Source organism: Pongo abelii, chromosome 2 (assembly GCF_028885655.2).
Source record: "Pongo abelii isolate AG06213 chromosome 2, NHGRI_mPonAbe1-v2.0_pri, whole genome shotgun sequence".
NCBI classification, from domain to species: Eukaryota; Metazoa; Chordata; class Mammalia; order Primates; family Hominidae; genus Pongo; species Pongo abelii.
The window spans coordinates 108217884-108239964 of NC_085928.1; the positions used below are offsets into that span (position 1 = coordinate 108217884).

Here is a 22081-nt window from a genome sequence, read left to right on the forward strand (position 1 = left end):
ACCTGAAAACTTGCTAGTGATGCTAAGCACATTCTTGTGTCTCATTCTAGATCCGCTGAATCAGGAACTCTTGGGTGGGGCCCAGCCATCCACGTTTTCACACAACTTCCAGGTGCTTCTGATGACAAGTTTGAGAGCCACTGAGCTACAGGTGCCGAGAGTCCCTGCAAGCCCAACACCTCCCCGCTCCATACCCGGGCTACTTCATATGTACAGGAGGCCCCTGGCCTCCTCTACAATGTAAGATTGGCATTAAGAGGACAGTGCACACTTCTCAGGGCTCTGTGAGTCACCCATGGGAAATTTTGTCATTCAGTGTGAACAGGAAATCAACAAACTACAAAGAATATTTAGAACAGGAATGGCATGCCATTATGTTGCTTACGATTATTTATTCACACTGAAAAAACAAGCCTTTCATTAAGCAGGGAAAGAACTAGGCACATTAGAAAATAAAATAGTTAACTTATAGTATTGTGTGAAAATGTTTTATTTATATCAATAGCTGGCTGAAGTTAACGTATAAAATACAAAATTTTTACCTTTTTGTAGCGGCATATAGTAACTATCTAACATTCAGGTGCATTAAAATGTAGGTAACTCTTCAGAGAAGCAAAGCTCTGCTTTTTAGGGTTGATTATGAGTACACTGCTCAGCCCCTGGCCTGTGGTAATGACCTTAGGGTACGTGCATCTACTGCTACTGCTGTGTGTATATTTCAGTGTCTTCAAGAGCTTCAGTGTTGCACTGGAAGTTTGAAGGACTGTTCGAGAGGTGAGTGTGGAAGGCTTAATGTGTTTGCTTCATCTGCTTGGTCCTTCCTCTTTAGGCAATTTTCTGCATCTGACCTAAAACACAATAGAGAGTTCCGGCTCTGCTGTGGATGGAGAGACAGAGCTGGTTCTTTCCAGCTTCTCACTAGGAAGGAATGGGATGTATCTGCCCAGGTGCATGAACATGTGCCTGTGGAAGAAGTGGCGCAGGTACTTCCGGAACCTCTCTCCAACAAAGGCGTAGATCACCGGGTTCACGCAGCAGTGGGAGTAGGCGATCACCTCTGTCACCAGCAAGACCAGGTCCAGATGCTTGCTCCGCTCACAGTCATTTCCAAATAAGATGGATTGATAGGAAGAGAGAAGGATAGCCACATTGTAGGGTGTCCAGAAAATGAAAAACACCGCCATGATGACAAAAATGAGCCGGATGGCCTTGTACTTTTTTTTACTGGGGCACCTCAGCAGCGTTTTGATGATTCCTGTGTAGCAGATGGCCATAACGAGCAGAGGGAGAACAAGACAGAAGATGGTCATTCTCAGAGTGTGGAAATGCCTCCAGCTATATACTGTATCCTCTGGGTAAACAGCACTGCAAAAAGTCTCTTCAAACAACTCTTCAATCTCATAGAAGATAAATTCAGGAAGAGCTGCTAGCACTGCCAGGCCCCAGGTGACGATGCTGGTGATGACACCAAAAGTGACAGTCCGGGTTCGAAGGGCAAACACCGCGTGGACAATGGCCAGGTACCTGTCGATCGTCAGCAGGATTATGAAAAAGATCTCGCTGTACAAGCCTGTGTGATAAAACCCTGAGAGGAGCTTACACATGCCATGGCCGAAAACCCAGTTATGTCCCCTGACATAGTGGATCCAGAACGGAAGGGTGAAGAGGAAGAGTAGGTCCGAAATGGCCAGGTTGAGCAGGTAGATGTTGGTCATAATTCGGAGCCTCCTGTATTTTATGAGGATCATCACCACCACCACATTGCCCAAGAGGCCCACAATGAACACCAGGGAGTACAGCAGGGGCACGAACTGGGCCATCAGTGCTATGGTATCGGCTTTTTCACAGAGCAGGCCCACGTCATCATAGTAGGATGTGGTACCAAAGGTCTCAACCGTATCTAGTGAGGTTGTCATTTCACTTCTCCCTGTGATAGAAGAAGAAAAATACAATCCCACAATTAAGCATAATCGCCTTTTGTAAAACACACCGGTTGATTTATTTATGTACTCAACAAAGATGCCACATGTGATAGCAGCCTAGGGATTCTTTAACATGAATTTCAAAAGGCATATCAGAGGTGCCAGGAGAGGGGTTCAGGAAGGAAAGAGCTGAAGCTTTCAAAGTCAGCATGACCCAGGATGGGAAAAGAAACAGAAATGTCGTGGGGTGGTGGTGAAGAATGGGGATACAGATTTCTGAAAGCATTTAAAGGAAGAAATACAAAACAGGAAAAGACAGGCTAGATAATGATAACAATATAATAATCATTATTATTACCACTGTCTCTTACGGCATTTTGCATTTTATGTTTTACAGTTTATATATACCTTAAAAATCGTTATCCATTTAAAAGCAAAATACATATAATAATAATAACAATGATTATTACAATTACAAGTAACTATGCTTCTCCAGGGCCCCATAATGATGTGCCATTCATTATAGTTAATGGGGAAATTGAACCTTGAAGAAATTTGGTAATTTGTTCAAAATCCTCTAACAAGTAAATATAAAATTTGGGCTAGATCTTTAGTCTCTATCCATGTCCATTTCTCCTGTCACTAGATTCAAATGTAGTGATTTTTAAATTTAACTTTTGAAAAATTTGCTACGGATTTGAGGAACCTGGCTTGTGTGCTCTTGACAGCATTCTTATTCCAAATGGCATAATCCAATCCACAGCAGCTGTGAAAAAAATACACCTTTTGTCTGTTACACATGTACAATCACAATAATTAACTATTATAATAATTACAATTATAAGCAGCATTAGTTTAGGTTACTTTCCTTCTCTTGCTCCTGGTGATGCTGAGTTAGGCTGGTAATGTGCCAAAAGCAAACCCCTGGGAGCTTCTCCATCACAAAGGGGTAAGCAGGAGGGGTCAGTCAATGGAATTTCTTACGGACTTGATATTTCTTAGGCCAGGAGCCCTAAGGCCAGTGCCAGATTTTCTTGAGATTATAGACTTCGGTGGAAAAGGAGGAAAATAGAAAACAGATAAGGCAGGAGTCGTGGAAGGACAGTTAAGCCATGCACTAGTTCCTCAGAGGGCATCCAACTGACTTTCTCCTTTCTAGGAGGAAGGGACAAGGGTGAAGATGTGAATATATAGGCCTATGGGCATTTCTCAAGGTAAATCTGAGAAATGCTTAATAACTGGGGCCAATGCGGGGAATTGTTTTTGCTTCTTAATAGAATAATTGATCGAATACTGAGGCCCTACATGTTGGGGTTCTGTGTAGTCAAAGTCAGTGAGAATAGAGATGGAAATGGAGCCAGTCCTAGCGCCTCTCAGCTGCATGACTTGGACAAGCCCTTAATGCAGAGCCTCCTTTACTTATATCGAAAGTGAGGACCATTGGGTCACTTGGGGTTGTTATGAGGAAAAATGAGAGTGTATGTGAGTTCACATTTGAAACCAGAAAAAGCTGTAAAACTGGTAGGAAGCAGGAATGAAAGAAGGACAATTAGAAGCCATTTCAAATGAAATTAGGAAAAATAGGGTCCCTCAGGTGGAACTTGTTGATTTCTTTTCATGGGTCTGTCCAGGTACATCTCCCACTGATCAATGGCACGTTACAGGCTTTTGAGGAGGAAAATGGACTGAGGAACAAATGGTTTGTGTGTGCTCCTATCAGCATTCTTATTCATAATAGCATAATCCAACCCATAGCAGCTGAGAAAAAAAATACACATTTTGTCAGTTACACATGTACAATCACAGAGAGTGTCCTTCTACACTTCAGCATCTAAAGCAAGAAAAGAACAGAACTGCTAATTCTGGAGAACAAGGGTATAGGAGCCTGTATTCACCGTTAATTATTTGTATTTATTTTCCTTTTCTCCAAGAGTGATTTAAAAACAGGTCAAACTTTAAAAAAATTACTTAAATTTTGCTCAGTTTGAGGGTAATGTCTTTAATTCATGTGTTATTTCTATAAAATCAACATGATCAGGATGATAAACCATAGAACCTTTTGGTTTGGGTTTCAGGGCTGCCTATGAGCTTTTAGCACTAAAGTTCAAAGCTCAAGAAAGCATGCAGGTCCTCCAGAGTCAGCAGCCAAGTCCTTGATTACTAGCTGCATGGGATCAGAGATAGAAAATCTCATATGGGCAGGGGACCTTGGCTCATGCCTGTAATCCCAGTACTTTGGGAGGCCCAGGTGGCAGGCTCGCCTGAGCCCAGGAATTCAAGACCAGCCTGGACAATATAATTGAGATCCTCTCTCTATAAAAAAATAAGAAATTAGGCAGGCATGGTGGCGCATACCGGTGGTCCCAACTACTTGGGGGGCTGAAGTGGGAGAATCCCTTGAGCCTAGAAGGTTGAGGCTGCAGTGAACTGTGATCATGCCACTGCACTCCAGCCTGGGCGACAGCGAGACTCCGTCTCAAAAAAATAAAAAATAAAAAATTAAAAATTAAAAAATTAAAAACCTGATATGGTTTTCACCTGTCTACCCAGTCTCAATCAAGATGAATATTTAGATATAAAATAGTCAAGAGGTTTGAATTAGGCTTTCAAAATGGCCTTTTGCATTTTGGAAAATGATAGGTTAATCATAAATAAGTAAGAACAACAAGAAAGAAGAGCACAAAAACAAAAGTAAAAATCACCCAATCTCCTCATGCAGCATTTACCACTGTTAACATATCTCTGTGCAGATATGGATGCCTATGTGCAAGATTTACAAAAGTGAGGTCAACTAAAATTACTCACAATACAACTCAGCAGTGAAATGTGCAATGATTCTTTAGTCTCCAAACTATTTTGGTCTCTGTTACCAGCTTCTCATATGCTGGATAGCAGGAAAAAGGATTCATGCATTTTAGTCCAAAGTGGTTTAAACTTCTCTTGATTCATTCATTTGAACAATGATTTTAGGTTTTACTCATCCTCTTTATGCTGTCAGCTTATAATTTCAGTTTCTTCTTTCAGTGGTCCTTTCTAAGATGGTGGCAGAGATCTGGAGGAAGGGCCAGTACAACTTGAGACATGGGGCAGAGTGGGAAGGGGGTGTTCCTGTCTGCTGTTGGTCCTTGATTTATATGACTGGTGTCTGCTGAGTGGGGCTGACCTGGTCCCAACCCTGAGCTTTTTTCTGGAACCTGCTGTGGTAGTTTGTAGCTAATAGACTCATAAGGTATTCATTCTTAGTCTTCCTTGGGCTGGAATGGAGAGCCCTCTCTGTTACCACCATGCCTCCACCAGGGCCCTGGCCCTGGCCCAGGCTATGCACCTTTTCCTGCACTGGTAGGCACTGAGGCAAGGCTGCTGCTCCTTGACTCCCTGCCCATGCCATGAAAAAACCGAGGAACTCTCAAGAGTACAAACTAGATCTTTTTCTTCTGCCTGACTACCAACTTAACCGCACTGGCCATCCCATCTGGTAAGGAAGTGCCCTACAGGGAGACATTCCTTGGGGGTCCCCATCTTAGCAGAGAGCGCTCCAGGCCCCCTAGCTCTGATGGGGAAGGTAGGGACCCACAGGTGTGACTGCTTCCTTTCATAACCACTGTGTCTCTTCTCACATTCCCTGGGGTCAGAGGAGAGGAGCCTCCTCCTCTCCATTCTTATCTGACAAATTTTAAAACACTATGTGTTGAATAATCATCCTCTCCCCTTGGGCTTGAAATATCGCCTTTGTCATATATTCTTTAGTGTTCCTGAATCTGATTTTGTACTTTATATTCTATTGATATCTTATTTCTGTGCTAGAGACACTTTTTATTGTAGATTTATTAGATGATTTATATAGATGATCTTATTATGCAACTCCCTTTCATTATATATTTCCAAATGTCTTACCTATTAGAGCCATTTGTTTTATTAAACTTTAGGATCATCTAGTCAATTACTTATAAAAACATACGTTTGGGTGGAATTGTGTTACATTTGTAAATAAATTTAGGAAGAATTGATAACTTTACAATATCAAGGTTTTATACCTGGGAACGTGATTTTGACCTATTTTGAAGGTTATTTAAAGGCTATTTCAACATGAAAAAAGAGGGTAATAAAGAACAAAAGTTAAATGAACATAGAAAGTAGGAGGGAGAGAAAGAGAATGAGAGAGAGAATCTTATGTGGTTAAACTGGATAAAATTGAATGAATTTATTACAAGGATTTTAAAATGGGCTTTCAATATCAAAGTTCACTGATGCAAAACTAGAATTTGGTCTTCTTTCTGTTAAAAACCACAAAGTTTTCTTGGATTATTAGTCTACTCTTGATAAGAGTAATAAAAGTGTTTTCTCTGCCTTTTAAGTGATCTGCCTAAAAGAGCAAAGATTTCATTTCTCATCAAAATAATTTCCTGTGCCTCATGTTGTCTTTATCAAGACCTTTGATTACTTAAGAAAATAGAGTTATTTGTGTTACAAGAACTAAGATTTTTCATTTTGTTTTCTTAAGTATTGCCCAAGACCATTGGAACCCACCTCTTACATCTGCATAACCTGGACGCAAGACATGGAGTCAAAGGAGATCATTCTGGAGCTTTAAGGTTTGACTGCCCTGCTGGATTTTGAATTTGCATGGGGCCTGTAGCCCCTTTGTTTTGGCCAATTTCTCCCATTTAGAATGGCTGTATTTACCCAATGCCTGTACCCTCACTGTATCTAGGAAGTAAGTAACTTGCTTTTGATTTTACAAGTTCATAGGCAGAAGGGACTTGTCTTGTCTCAGATGAGATGTTGGACTGTGGACTTTTGAGTTAATGCTGAAATGAGTTAAGACTTTGGGCGACTGTTGGGAAGGTATGATTGGTTTTGAAATGTGAGTACATGAGATTTGGGAGGAGCTGGGGTAGAATGACATGGTTTGGCTGTGTGCCCACCCAAATCTCATCTCGAATTGTAACACCCACAATCCCCATGTGTCGTGGGAGACACGCGGTGGGAGGTGATTGAATTATGGGGGTGGGTCTTTCCTGCACTGTTCTCATGATAGTGAATGAGTCTCACAGGATCTGATGGTTTTTAAAAGGGGAGTTTCCCTGCACAAGCTCTTCTTCTCTTGTCTGCCACCATATGAGATGTGGCTTTCACCTTCCCCCATGATTGTGAGGCCTCCCCAGCCACATGAAACTGGAAGTCCAATAAAACTCTTTCTTTTGTAAATTGCCCAGTCTCAGGTATATCTTTATCAGCAGCATGAAAATGGACTAATACAACTACGTAACTTTCTGTATTTGCCTTTGAAATCTTTTACTTGTCACTTTGGCTAAATGGATACCTAAGTATTGTTTCACAGTGAACTATGATCCTATTTAATCAAGTGCCTTAAATCTTTAGACATTTTTGACAACCTTCCTAAATCAATTCTACATACAGTCTTTTTTACCTTAAGCTAACTTTGGAATTTTGCAGAGAGCCTCTGGAAAAACCTCAAAGGAATTTATTCTCTCCTTATATTATAAAAAGAGAGATGTTGGAATAATTAAGTTTATTTAACATATTACATTGCATGGGAAGAACTGCCAAATAAGAAATAATGTTAAATCTTCTTTATGTTATATTTGTATAGATATATGTTATTAATATGTGTTTCAGAAATTATATGAATTTCCTAAATATCAGATATGTCCTGGTATAATTTTACCAGCCATGTGTTGTATATCAGCCATATGTTGTATATATTTTATCAGCCAAAATGTTGTATATCACAGAAATAACCAAATTTCTTCTTCAACTGCATTATAGTAAATTCTCAAGGGCATTTTAAACCATTGTTCATCCACAGCAGTTATTGTTTTACTCTGGTGCTTTCCTGAAAGCTTTTGCAAATACCTTATGGTACAAAATGACATGAAATTCATAGAAAGACTCTGACACATACAGGTTTCTGACAGTTTTGAACTAGGGTTGTTTCTAGCCTTACAGTCCTGCAAGCTGAAGTTGAATTACCTAAAATAAACTTCAGAGAAATCACCATAACGGCTTGTATATGAACATCTTTTGTGCATGTTGCTGCACGGCCACTCAGAAAGTTCCCTGGACCTCCAATGACATTACCAGAGACATTCAAACTGCAAGCCAAGAAAATCTATTAGAGCAAAACAGCCATATTTTTTAAAATGCTGTTTCTATGTCATTGAGTCAGGAATTGTAGCCCTAAATCTTAGAGATCTAAGAGATCAGATCCTACTATTCTACCAGATCAGGGAAGCACAATTGATTGGCTAAATCTTGGCTCTTAAGTAGGTTGGTTTGGTTGGTTTTGGGGTATTTTTGAGACTCTTGGTATTATCCTCCTATTAATCATATTGATAATATCCCTTATGCAATGTAGTCTCACAAGGATCTTAAATGCTTGTCAGCAGCCACTAACACAACAGTTGATCTCCGTGAGGATTGAAAACCAAAACTATATGAACAAGAGTCATCAAAATAACCTACTGAGATTCTAGTTTGTGACCTATAAATGTCTACAGAAAGGAAAGCAACATGTAGTAACCAAGGGTAATAGCCAGTCACATTCTCAGTTCAAGCGAGAGAATAACCAAAGGGGGGGAATTGTTAAAGAAAAATAAAAATGAAGGCCACAGTTTAGATGTGTTCCAAGGCCCAGTACTGATCATATTCTTGAAAAACACAATCCCAAATGCCGTAATGTTGAAATCCCAAAAGATCAAAATCACAATCCTAAAAGATTAAAATTCCTAATGTTGAAATCCTGAAAGCTGAATTCTGGGGAAGGATTAGTGCGTTTCTGGTTGTACACACCATAGTTGCATAATGTTAGTTGCATCGTGTTAAGAAGAACTATTACTTGCTATTATCTTTATTTGGAAATTAAGTATGGTTTAAGGAGATGTGTATGCATGTCAACTTGACAAAGGGTGGATCTGTGGACTTAATTTTAGGTGTCAACATGACTGGGTAAAGGAATAACTAGAAACTTGTTGAAGCATTGTATTGAGTGTGTCTGTGAAAGTGTTTTCAGAGATTACTGTGTGAGTCTGAGTGGATTAGGTGGGAAAGATCTGCTTTCAGGGTTGACAGGCACCATCCAATCAGCTGGGGGCCTGAAGAGAACAATTACAGAACACGAATTGGTCTGTCTTTGAGAGCTGGAACAGACTTTTCTTCTGTTGCTTTAGACATCAGAAATCCAGGCTCACCAGCCTTTGAACTATGCAACTACCCACCTCTCCCAACTCAGTGGCTTTCAGCCTAGGACTGAGAGTTACAACATTGGCTTCTCTGTTTCTGAGGCCTTCAGAGTTACACTGAGCCATACTACCAGTATTCCAGGGTCTCCAGCTTGTAGATGGTCTGTTGTGGGACTTCTTAGCCACCATAATTGTGAGCCAATTATCCTAATAAATCCCATCTCATATATCTACATACATATCCTATTGGTTCTGTCTCTGGAGAACCCAGACTAATATAGATTTGGTATTGAGGAAGCTGAGTATCATCCTTCTTACTGGAATGATATGCCATTATGGTTTTAAATACTAATACATGTTAAGGACTCTCAAATTGATGTCTTAAGCCCTGACCCAAATTCCTACTCAAAATTTTATCTTAAGTGTCTAATGAGCATCACAATATTCCATTACTCTTCCTTTGCTCTCAATGGAAGAGACTGGTGAACTTTTTTCCCAGAAAAAAACAAACAAACAAACAAACAAACAAAAGCCTGGGACAAGCTAAGTGTATGAGGTTACTTTAATGGTGAAAGATAAAAATGTTAAAGCTGATTATTATTGGTGCTACAAAAGCACCAATCCTTTAATTGCAACAGCCAAGCAATAAGCAGACTTTTAAATGGACAGCATATACTTAGGCAATGTGTAGACCACAACGACTCTCCAAATACAAGTGCAGCAAGTGTTTTGAAGAACCTAGAAGTGAAAACACATGGAAAAAATACAAGAAATTTCCTTTGCCAAGTTACTCAATTGTGTATCACTTCTGTCCCTTCACCCCTAGTGCCAATTCACTATGCTATGTATTTAATCTTTGCATCATTTTCAGTAGTGGAGGTATAAACTGTGTAAAGACATTTAGAGAGTTTTATTATGTTTTATGCAATTTTTTTTTCAAATTTGACTCTTGAAAGTGCATTACTACTACAACTTTGTGTGTAAGCATTGTGTGTGTGTGTGTGCGCACAAATGTCAAGACCTCCTTGATAAATAAACAGATGTCCTTTTTGTGCCTCTGTGTTTGTGAAAGATACAATTTCTCAAGGTCTTGGCTCTTTGGGCAACTGGCAAATATGGTGGTGACCCATCACGGTTCTTGATTGATCTCATCCAAAGACTTAGGATGTCCATCACAGTATTTCAGATGACCACAGTTTATAAAGCTGGGTGCACACAATGATCAACTATAGTGATATGCATTTATACATTGTGATTTTTGACCTATTTATTTATGAATAAAATTCATCTGCTCATAACTGTTATACCCTTGTGACTGTTGTTAGTATACCTGAGTGTTTATGCTTGCAAAAATATATATGATATTATTCCCTATTGTGAAGTGTTCTGTTGTGTTTTTATAAGTTTTTCAAAATAAATCCACCTATAGGAATATAAATAAATGTCTTTTAAATTATTGTTTTCAGGGTTATATTTTCGGGATTTTAATATTTTGGGATTGTGGTTTTTGGATTTAAAATTTTAGTCTTTCTCGATTTCAACATTTGGGATTATGGCATTCAGGATTGTGTTTTTCAGGATTACAGCCCAAACTCCTCAAGACCAACCACCCATAGCCACATAGCCAAGACTGAAGTCATCCTGATTTCCCTGAAAAGCCAGATGTAATAATAAATGAAACACAAAATATAAGGTTTATGTCATTGTCAGCATGATTCAGTGAAATTAAACCAATCTGCTATAGACAAATCAGCTTTAAAAGTTCTTGTTGCAACATCATGTTAATGTATAACAGCAAATCACAAAAAAATTTCAAAATACTGAAAGATCTCTACAAAGAAAACTACAAAACACTGCTGAAAGGAACCATAGATGACACAAAAAATGGAAACACATCCCATGCTCATGGATGGATAGAATCAATATTGTGAAAATGACCATACTGCAAAAAGCAACCTACAAATTCAATGCAATTTCCATCTCAATACCACCATTATTCTTCACAGAACTTGAAAAAAAATCCCAAAATTCACATGGAACCAAAAAAGAGCCCACATAGCCAAAGCAAGACAGCAAAAAGAACAAATCTGGAGACATCACGTTACCCAGCTTCAAACTACACTATTAATATAAGGACATAGTCACCCAAACAGCATGGTACTGGTATAAAAACAGGCATATAGACCAATGGAACAGAATAGAGAGCCCAGAAATAAATCCAAATACTTAAGGCAAACTGATTTTCAACAAAGCAAACAAAAACATAAAACGGGGAAAGGACACCCTATTCAACAAATAGTGCTGGGATAATTGGCTAGCCGCGTGTAGAAGAATGAAACTGGATCCTCATCTCTCACCATAGACAAAAATCAACCCAAGATGGATCAAAGACTTAAATCTAAGACCGAAAACCACAAAAATTTCAGAAGATAACCTCAAAAGAACTCTTCTAGACATCGGCTTAGGCAAAGAAGTCATGACCAAGAACCCAAAAGCAAATACAACAAAAAGAAAGATAAATAGATGGGACTTAATTAAACTAAAAAGCTTCTGCATAGCAAAAGAAATAATCAGCAGAGTAAACAGACCACCAACAGAGTGAGAGAAAATCATTGCAATCTACACATCTGATAAAGGTCTAATATCCAGAATCTACAAGGAACTCAAACAAATCATCAAGAAAAAAACAAATAATCCCATCAAAAAGTGGGCTAAGGATATGAATAGACAATTCTCAAAAGAAGATATATAAATAGCCAACGAGCATATGAAAAAATGCTCAACACCACTAATTATCAGGGAAATGCAAATCAAAACCACAATGTGATAATGCCTACTCTTGCAAGAATGGCTATAATAATTAAAAAAAAAAAGATGTTGGCATGGATATGGTAAAGAGAACACTTTATGCTGTTGATGGGTATGTAAACTAGTATAACCCCTATGGGAAACAATGTGGTGATTCCTTGAAGAATTAAAAGTTGATCTATCATTTGATCCAGCAGTCCTACTCCTGGGTATCTACCCAGAGGAAAATAAGTCACTATATGAGAAAGATACTTGCACACACATTTATAACAACACCATGGTATACTACTCAGCCATGAAAATGAATGAAATAATGGCATATGCAGCAACCTGGATGGAATTAGAGATCATTATTCTAAGTTAAGTAACTCAGGAATGGAAAATCAAACATTGTACGTTGTCACTCATAAGTGAGAGCTAAGATGTGAGGACGCAAAGGCATAAGAAAGATACAATGGACTTTGGGGACTCAGGGGAAAGGATGGGAGGGGAGTGAGGGATAAAAGACTACACATTGAGTACAGTGTACACACTGCTCAGGTGATGGGTGCACCAAAATCTCAGAAATCACCACTAAAGAAATTATTCATATAACCAAACACCACCTGCTCCCCTAAAACCTATTGATTTTTTTTTTAAAAAAAGAACTTTGAACCCAGGGGGAAGAAATACTTCCTCCTTTATGCTTTATAAACTATGCTGTAAGTGCTCTAAGTGGGAATCCCTACACTTTCAGATCTATGTCTTCTCACTCCCAAACTGTTCTTTTGTGTGCACAATAAACTTCTGCAACTTTAAATTTTGATCTGATTTTATTTTTGACAAATGTAAAGTTTCCTTTACTCTCCCCTTTATCAATTTCCTCTCCTCCTCAGAGGGGAGTTTGTTGTTGAGCCCTCTTGATATTTGTTTATGTACTTATACACATAATTATAAGTGGCTTTTTGGTACATAAATCAGGACCTCACATGGCACGCATTTCATTGCTGGATAATTCTATTCAGGGTGTTCTTGAGTGGTGGTTGAATTTATATACATAATTATAAGTGGCTTTTTGGTACATAAATCAGGACATTAATCAGAGTAAGAAATATCAAGTTTTCTATGGCTTTTTAAACTTTACATCTTGGAAATCTTTCTATATCAACACTTGTAGAACTGTCTCATTCTTTGGTACATAAATCAGAGTAAGAAACATCAAGTTTTCTGAGACTTTTTAAACCTTACATCTTGGAAATCTTTCTATATCAATACTTGTAGAACTGCCTCATTCTTTCTAATAGTGAGATGGTATTCCACTGTGTGGAATTTAAACAGTTTTCTATTAACAGAATTTAGATTACCCACACTGGGCATCAACACAAAATTTACCAGTATAACAAACCTACACATTTACCCCCGAACCTAAAATAAAAGTAGAACAAAAATACTCCAAAAAAATCCTATAATTCTATTTTCCCTTAAGGTTAACATGTGATGGAGTTAATAAAGAAACTTCCTGCATGTAAACTTAGTTAAATTTAATCTTAATTTAATCTAAATTAATAAAAGTATTATATGAAGATAGTGGGAAGGATCATTTCACAGCATCCGAAAGTGGTCCAAATATGTCCAGGGCTCATTTAATGCAAACATTGACCAACTGAAATGCAGTCAAGAACAAGCTTTGCCCAATAAAGATGAGTTGAAGAAGCCAAGGGTATCCATCCCGGAGAAAATCCACTTTGGGGAGGGGGAGAGAGTATGATACTGGCTGGGCAGATGAGAATCAGAATTATGTGTGAGTCCCAGCAAAGCCTCCCAGAACCAGCAAGAGGTAGTTCAAAGATGCAAATTCAACCACCATTCAAGAACACCTTGAGTAGAATTATCAAGCAATGAAATGGGTGCCATGTGAGGTCTTGAGTGAGCTGTGACTGGAGGAATTCACTCAGAGGCTGAGTGACTTCCTATCAGGGACAGGGTAGGAGGGATCCTCCCAGAGGGAGGAAGATTGGCTAGAGCAGCATTTCTCAGCCCTGGCTGCATGTGGGAGTCACTGGGGAGCTCTTGAAAATCCGCAGCTTATACCCCTGAACAATTAAATCAGAGTCTCTGGAGATGGGGCCTGGCTCTCAGTGGTTCTTAATGCTCTTCTGGTGATTCCCTTGTGCAGCCAAGGTTGACAACTCCTGGACTACATGACATGAAGTCCCTCCTAAATTTGAACTTTTTTTTTTTTTTAAATCCCTGAGTCATATAACCCTCCAACCTATTTTAAATGTAGTGAAAAGAAAAGGGGAAACTTAGGGGTAGAATAAAGAATATCCTTAGTTGCAAGTTCTTTAGAAGCTATCACCATGAATGGCAAACACAAGAGCCAATTTAATGGTAGGCTATATTGCTATATCACCCAGAACAAATGAAATCTACCACCTGACTCTCCATCCACCTCTCCACCAGCTATCCCTTCTTGTTCCCATCCAATTACCCATCTAGATATTCAACTTGCTTCCCATCTATGCAACTAAGCTGATCCCCTCCCATTTCCTTCCCTTCCTTCGTTTCTTTTCTCAAAAAACCTGGAGTATCCAGAAAAGTTAGTTATCTGTGCAGTGGTCCAATAGAACTTTTCTGTATTAGTGGAAATGTTCTGTATCTGTGCTGCCTGATAAGAGAGACACTTGGCTGGGTGCTGTGGCTCACGCCTACAATCCCAGCATCTTAGGAGGCCAAGGTGGGTGGATCATTTGAGGTCAGGAGTTCAAGACCAGCTTGGTCAACATGGTGAAACCTTGTCTCTACTTAAAAAAAAAAAAAAAAAAATTAGCCGGGCAGTAGTGGTGCACCCCTGTAATCCCAGCTACTCAGGAGGCTGAGGCAGGAGAATCTCTTGAGCCTGGGATTCAGAGTTTGCTGTGAGCCGAGATTGTGCCACTGCACTCCAGTCTGGGAGACAGAGTAAGATCCTGTCTCAAAAAAAAAAAAAAAAAAAAAAAAAAGACAGAAACTAGCCTTATGGCTATTGAGCACTTGAAATGTGGCTACTGCAATTGAGAAACTGAACTTTTCATTTTATTTAATTTAAATAACCACATGTAGCAAGTAGCCACCATAGTGGACAGTACAGGCCTAGTGTCCAGCATGATGCCTGACAAATGAAAGATGTTTAATAAACTCTTCTTAAGTGTATGAAAGGATGGAGTAGAATAATTTTTACTCTGCTTTGCACTGTCGAGACTACACATCTGAAATATTATGTTCTGTTCCAGGCACCAAATTTTAAGAGGGTTAGTATCAACCTAGACTATAGAAGGAAGTAGGATGATAACAGTCCCAAAACATCAGCCATAGTTGGCAGAACTTGGAATGTTTTATATGAAAAATAATAGTCTTTGCATGAAATCAAACTAAATGCCCATCAATGACAGATTGGATAAAGAAAATGTGGTACATATGCACATGGAATACTCTGCAGCCATAAAAAAACAGATAATGTCTTTTGCAGGAACATGGATGGAGCTAGAAGCTATTATCCTTAGCAAACTAATGCAGGGACAAAAAACCAAATATCACGTGTTCTGACTTATAAGTGGGAGCTAAATGATGAGAACTCATGAACACAAAGAAAGGAACAACAGACACTGGGGTCTACTTGAGAGTGGGAGGAGGAAGAGGAGCAGAAAAACAAGTATTGGCTACTAGGCTTAATACCTGGGTGATGAAATAATTTGTACAACAAACCCCCATGGCACGAGTTTACCTATGTAACAAACCCTCACATGGATCCCCAAACCTAAAATAAAAGTTAAAAAAAGGAAAATAATCATATTTGGATTCATTTTAGGTTTTTGTTTTGTTTTGTTTTGTTTTTGTATGCCTTTGGTCTGGATCAAAGGTTTTTTTTTTTTTTTTAATTAAAGGGTTGGATTAGGCAATGTTTTAGGCCCACGTAAGACAGAAAAGTCTATGATATGATAGTTTTGATAGTTTTTCCTGTAGAAGAGGAAGTAGACTCTCATAGAGCAGAAATTTGATGACCTTGGAGGATACTAGATTTATCCACACATGGGGAAGAACTTTCTGAGAACAGTGCAGGAACAGAATGAGGGAGCCAGTGAGCTTCTTCCCTGGAAATACACAAGAAGAGCCTCTCAAAGTTCAAATCATGAATGAATGCAGTCTTCTTTCCAGCCACAAACATTTCCCAGCATTGGTATTTTAGGGCAGCACATGGATTTCCAGAGCTTCCAATCATTAATAATAGTTATTAACACAAAAGTTACACCTCATGCTTGTGTCTTTCAGAATTGTGTCTGAGTGTGGTCAGTTCATCTTAAGTGACAGGGTTTCACCCACCAGCCAAATGATTTTGGATTCTTTTACCAATCTCCTTGATCAAATATTGGACTTGTTCATTACATTTTAGTAACAGGTATTTCAAATGTGGCCAATTTTTAGTTTTCAATACAGGCTGATATGTTATTTAGTTGAAGGAGTTGGTCATGAAGAATATGTTTTCACAAGGAAAGTATGCGTATACATTCCAAATAACATGGTTGTGGGATAGTCACCATGACCAGAATGTTCAGCTTTCTGGGACCCAGTGCTTCCACCTCCAACTGTGCTATGGAGAGAGAGTCACTGCCTTTCCAGGTACCATGTATGTTATAATTGATAGTGTCAGGCCTCTGAGCCCAAGCCAAGTCATCGCATCCCCTGTGACTTGCACATATATGCCCAGATGGCCTGAAGTAACTGAAGAATCACCAAAGAAGTGAAAATGCCCTGCCCCGCCTTAACTGATGACATTCCACCACAGAAGAAGTGAAAATGGCCGGTCCTTGCCTTAACTGATGACATTCCACCACAAAAGAAGTGAAAATGGCCGGTCCTTGCCTTAAGTGATGACATTACCTTGTGAAAGTCCCTTTTCCTGGCTCATCCTGGCTCAAAAAGCTCCCCCACTGACCACTTTGTGACCCCCACTCCTGCCTGCCAGAGAACAAACCCCCTTTGACTGTAATTTTCCTTTACCTACCCAAATCCTATAAAACGGCCCCACCCTTATCTCCCTTCGCTGACTCTGTTTTCGGACTCAGCCCACCTGCACCCAGGTGATTAAAAAGCTTTATTGCTCACACAGAGCCTGTTTGGTGGTCTCTTCACACAGACGTGCATGAAAGATAGTACACTTGTATATCATTTTGTATTCTGATACCTTAACTTCTTTACCTTTCACCTAGTTGCATGTGGCTAAAAATTACTTAAAAATGTAATTTGTAATGACTCCAACATATCGTATAGATAATCATGCTTATTTAACAATTGCCTTTTTGTTGTGTGATTAAGTTGTTCACAATTTGCTCTGCTATAGACAATACTGCACTAAACATATTAGCGTGCATTTAAAAATTATTTCCTTAAAGTATATTACACAAATCATAATTTCTACATTGAATTATATTTCGAAGTGTCTTGATGCATTTTGTCAAATTGCTTCCAGAAAGTGTGCAAATCATTTTGCATATCATTTTGTATTCTGACGCCTTAATTTCTTTATATTTCACCTAGTTCCATGTGGCTAAAAATTACTTAAAAATGTAATTTGTAATGATTCCAACATATTGTATAGATAATCATGGTTATTTAATCAGACTTTTTGTTGTGTGACTAAGTTATTCACAATTTGCTCTGCTATAAATAATACTGCAATAAACATATTTGTGTGCATTTTAAAATTATTTCCTTAAAGTATATTACACAAATCACAATTTCTACATTGAATTATATTTAGAAGTCTCTTGATGCATTTTGTCAAATTGCTTCCAGAAAGTGTGTAACAATATATATACTCTTGGCACTAGTAGGTGATGGTGCCCATTTCAGCAAGCATCCATCAATATGGAGAAGATCTAAAAGAAAGAAAAAATGACTTGGCCAATTAGATGGGCAAAAGGGATGCCATTATTGTTGTAATTAACATTTATTTCATTACTGATTTTTTTTAACTACAAGTATTAGTCATTCATATTTCCTTTTCTGTGATTTATCTCTTTGTGCCCTTTACCCAATTTATTCTGCTGTACAGATCTGCTTTTTTCTTATTAAGTCATACAAAGGACTCATATTTCTTCTCCCAGAAGAGCTAACTCATCCTGCCTGGTTCAGTGTAATCATCACCACTTTCTGGAAAGAGCTGCACTTCAAAAATATACTTCAACTTATACCACATCCATGTGGAAGACCCCTTATTCCCACCACTCTCACTTGAAGTACTTGTCAAAGTTAACACTCATCCTCTGTCAATCCAGGCATTTCCAGAAGAATCGGTAAGGCTTTCTAGCTCTACCCTCTAACACAGACAACCTCATTCACCCAGAAAAAAAGACACCAAATCAATCAACTGACTCATCTAGTAGCTTGACTTAGTGTGGATTTTCAATGAAAACTTCAAATCAATATATATATTTCCACACATACATACTTAATGCACACACACATATGTATATAATCAGCCCTCTGTATCCATGGGTTCCACATTTGTGTATTCAACCAATCATTGATCAAAAATATCTGGGAAAAAACTCCACAAAATTGCAAAAACCAAGCCTTGAATTTGCCACACAGCAAGTGCTATGTTGACTCCACATGAATGAAGTGCTGTGTATGCATTGTATTAGGTATTACAAGTAATCTAGGTATGATTTAAAGGGTACTGGAGGATATTTGTAGGTTATCAGCAAATACTACATCATTTTATATAAGGAACTTGAGCATCTATGGATTTTGGTATCTGCAAGGGTCCTGGAACAAATCCCTCACAGATACCGAGGGAGGATTGTATATATATAAAAATGTATGTGTGTGTGTATATATATATATATAATTTTATATATATATAAATATATTTATATAATTATATATAAATATATTTATATTTTATATATATTTATATATAATTTTATATACATGTGTGTATATATATACACACACATGTATATAAAATTATATTTTCGCTATTTCTTACAAGTCAATATAAATAAACACAAGCTATTAAGTGTAAGCTCTTTGGAGTAGTCATATGCACAATAGTTGAGAATTTGTGAAAGTATAGGAGGGTAACATGGGCACAGATGTTGACTAAAGAGGTATAAAGGGCCAAGTTTGGGTGAGTGCTACACACAAACATATCATTGTGTGGATGGGAGACAGAAAGGGAAAATTAGAAAAAGCAAGAAGAAAATGGAGATATGTAGCCATATTTTCTCCCACTCTGGCCCCATACTACCTCTAAATTGCTGTGTACCTTCCTTTTCCTCCCTCCTAGATCCAAGAGCACTGCTGGAAGTTATTACTTCCACCTGCCTGGACCCCTCCTTGTTCCACCTCCCTTTTCCTGGAAAAGCGACACCTACCTGAAAATCTCTTCTAAGTAAAAACTTCTATTGTATTTCAATAAGTTCTTGCCCAGATAAGCACAAGAAGACCAGTGGCGCCTGCTAATTTAGTGAAGTCCTTGATATGTCCAGTGATAGCTTAGGCGTCACCACTCCTGAAACAGAGATACCATCAGATCACAGACATTAGCAAAGTAGTAAACAGTGTAAGAATATAACTTCCTGTTTTAAACAGACTAGCTTCTCAGTTTTGCAAGTTTTCAGAAAGATACTTACTTTGGTGCAGTTCTTCTTTTTCATGATTGACACCAAATATTAACCACTCACCTGAGAAATCTTTGCAATGAGTGCTGCTTTAGGGGCTGTTCACCCCATTGGCATTGCTCATTTTTGGTGGTGGGGGTGTTGTTATAATTTTTTTTTTTTTTTAGACAGCATTTCATTCTGTCACCCAGGCTGGAGTACAGTGGCATGATCTCAGCTCACTTCAACCTCCACCTCCTGGGTTCAAGGGATTTTCCTGCCTCAGCCTCTGGAATAGTTGGTATTAGAGGCACGCGCCACCACGCCTGGCTAATTTTTGTATTTTTAGTAGAGACAGGGTTTCACCATGTTGGCCAGGCTGGTCTCAAACTTCTGATCTCAAGTGATCTGCCCGTCTCGGCCTCCTAAAGTGCTGGGATTTATAATTCTTGAATAAGCATTGATTTGACCCATCGGGAGACAGGATGAAGAATGAAATAAGAATTTCCCGGCAAAGGAATAAACTAATTATTCTGCAGGGTCCAATAGACACTTGGATGGGGCAAAATCTGGCTGCAAAGGTTTAGACAAGTCTAAAAGACTTGAGTTTGAGTTTCAGTTGTGGCATACACAGCTACATAACCTGGGGGTAGTAATTTAAACTTGCTGGACCTCAGCTTTCTCATCTCTAAACTGGAAATAATGATATTTAAGTCATAGCATTGCCGTGGAACCAACTAAGATAAATATGTGAAAAGTCTCTGCAGAATATGCAGGGCTAAGCAAATGTAAAGTGTGGGTAGAATGCCACTGTGACATAAGCGTCACAGGGCAGAGCCATGTGCCTGCTGTATGTGCTGATGTGTCCCTTGGGACCTAGCATGGTACGGGGCACAGAGCAGGTATTCACCCAATATTTGTGGGAAGAACTCTGACTAAGCATGATGTGATCTTTGATACACTGACTAACTCGACAAATGAGTGTAATGCACCAAAGTGTTTATCAAACGTTTGATATGTGTGTAGGACTGTGCTGTATGCTTCATGATAAAGAAAACATAGGAACAAAAGACAAAGAAAGAGGAAGGAGGCTAAGAGAGACAGAGAGAGAGACAGCGTGCACGCGTGCACGAGAGAGAGAGAGAGAAAGAATAGGGAGAGAATTTGAGAGAGAGAGAGAGAAGAAAGGGAGGAAGGGGCTCAGTTTCCACCTTAAAGAGTCAATAACCTTGTTGGTGATCAGAGACAACAGAGACCTGATAAAATATCAAGAATGCTCAAATATAGTTAAAGCATAACCAAAGAAACATTTCACTATTTAATCTGCAGCATATTCAATATAGCATATTCAAATTGGCTAAAATTTTTGAGTGATAGTAAGAGCTCAGACTTTGCTGCTGGACACCTGAGTGCAAAACCTACCTTTACTGCTTAATAGGGATATCACCTTGGGCAAGCTACATAACCTCTGTGTGTGTTAGCGTGCTCTACCGCAAAATGATGTAGCAATGCCTAGCTTGTAGGATCTGTGTGAGGAGTAAATAAATTAGGACTACGTGGAGACCAGTGCGTGGCATGAGGACAGTGTCATGAAAATATTTATCATAGTTGTCATGACAGATCCTCTCAGTGAGAAAGAGGCAGCCACTCAGGGTGGTCTTAAAATATAGTATAATATATTGTGCTCTGATTCAGCATGTGGGATGTCAAATGCAAGTTCTACAGGGTTTAGAAAACAGGACCATGTGGGCTGAAGGGACTGGGAACGGCTTCATGGAAGAGAAAGGGCCTGAGGGATGAATAGAATTTGGCCGTGTGGAAGGGGTAGGGAGAGTTTCCAGGAAAAAGGAAGTAGAGCTACCAAGACCGAGAGGTGAGGTGAGCTTGGTCCCTGTGCAGAGGGGTAGAGGCAGGAATGAAATTAGGGAACAGATATGCTTGCATCCTAATGCCAGGAGCCAACAGCCAGGGAGATTAATACATATACACAAATACAGATTTTAAAATGTGTAATACATTATATACATCTTTTAGGGTGACACACATTCAGAAGCTCCAGCCCCGCAGAGCATTCAGAGCCACCTGCAGGTCTCTGGCAGAGGGTGGAATTTTGCAGGCCCATTGTGGTGCATCTGGCTTCCACTCCTTTCACTTTATCTGGGGAGTTTTATCCCTAGATCACATGACATGCCAACAGGCGGTCGATGACATCTGAAGACAGGAAAGGCATGGGCCTGGCAGAGGTAGTGGGCATGGAGCAAAGAGTGGAGGGAGATAAGACTGACTGCTGGTTTTGGCTAGATTATAAAGAGTTGATGAGTTCACAGTAGATTCCATGGAAATGTGGGAGCTATTGAAAGATTTTGAATAATAGTACTGGTACTACCTTATTTGAGGTCAGTGCTTGAGGGTTTTCAGAGTATTCCACATAAATTTTCCGGGTGGAAATCCCACAATGACCTTTTAACTTAATAGGGAGATTGTCATCCCAGAGCTGCCTCCACGGGGTGCCATTCACAGTGTAATC

At 39.0% G+C, this 22081-nt stretch overlaps 1 protein-coding gene across 2 annotated transcripts; it reads right to left on the reverse strand.

Moving 5' to 3' along the window:
- Positions 1-375: 375 nt before the first annotated feature.
- On the reverse strand, positions 376-19407 carry CCR3 (C-C motif chemokine receptor 3). Of its 2 annotated transcripts, none has more exons than XM_003776261.5 (2): positions 19330-19407; positions 376-1927 (listed from the first exon to the last, which is right to left on the reverse strand). In XM_003776261.5, the coding sequence occupies exon 2, from the start codon at positions 1914-1916 to the stop codon at positions 849-851; it is 1068 nt and encodes a 355-aa protein (XP_003776309.1). In that variant the 5' UTR covers positions 1917-1927; positions 19330-19407; the 3' UTR covers positions 376-848. The 2 variants fall into 2 exon arrangements, with proteins under 2 accessions (XP_003776309.1, XP_009237383.1); XM_009239108.4 differs by lacking the exon at positions 19330-19407 and adding an exon at positions 2616-2671 and having other exon boundaries at positions 652-1923.
- Between the last annotated feature and the right edge of the window lie 2674 nt (positions 19408-22081).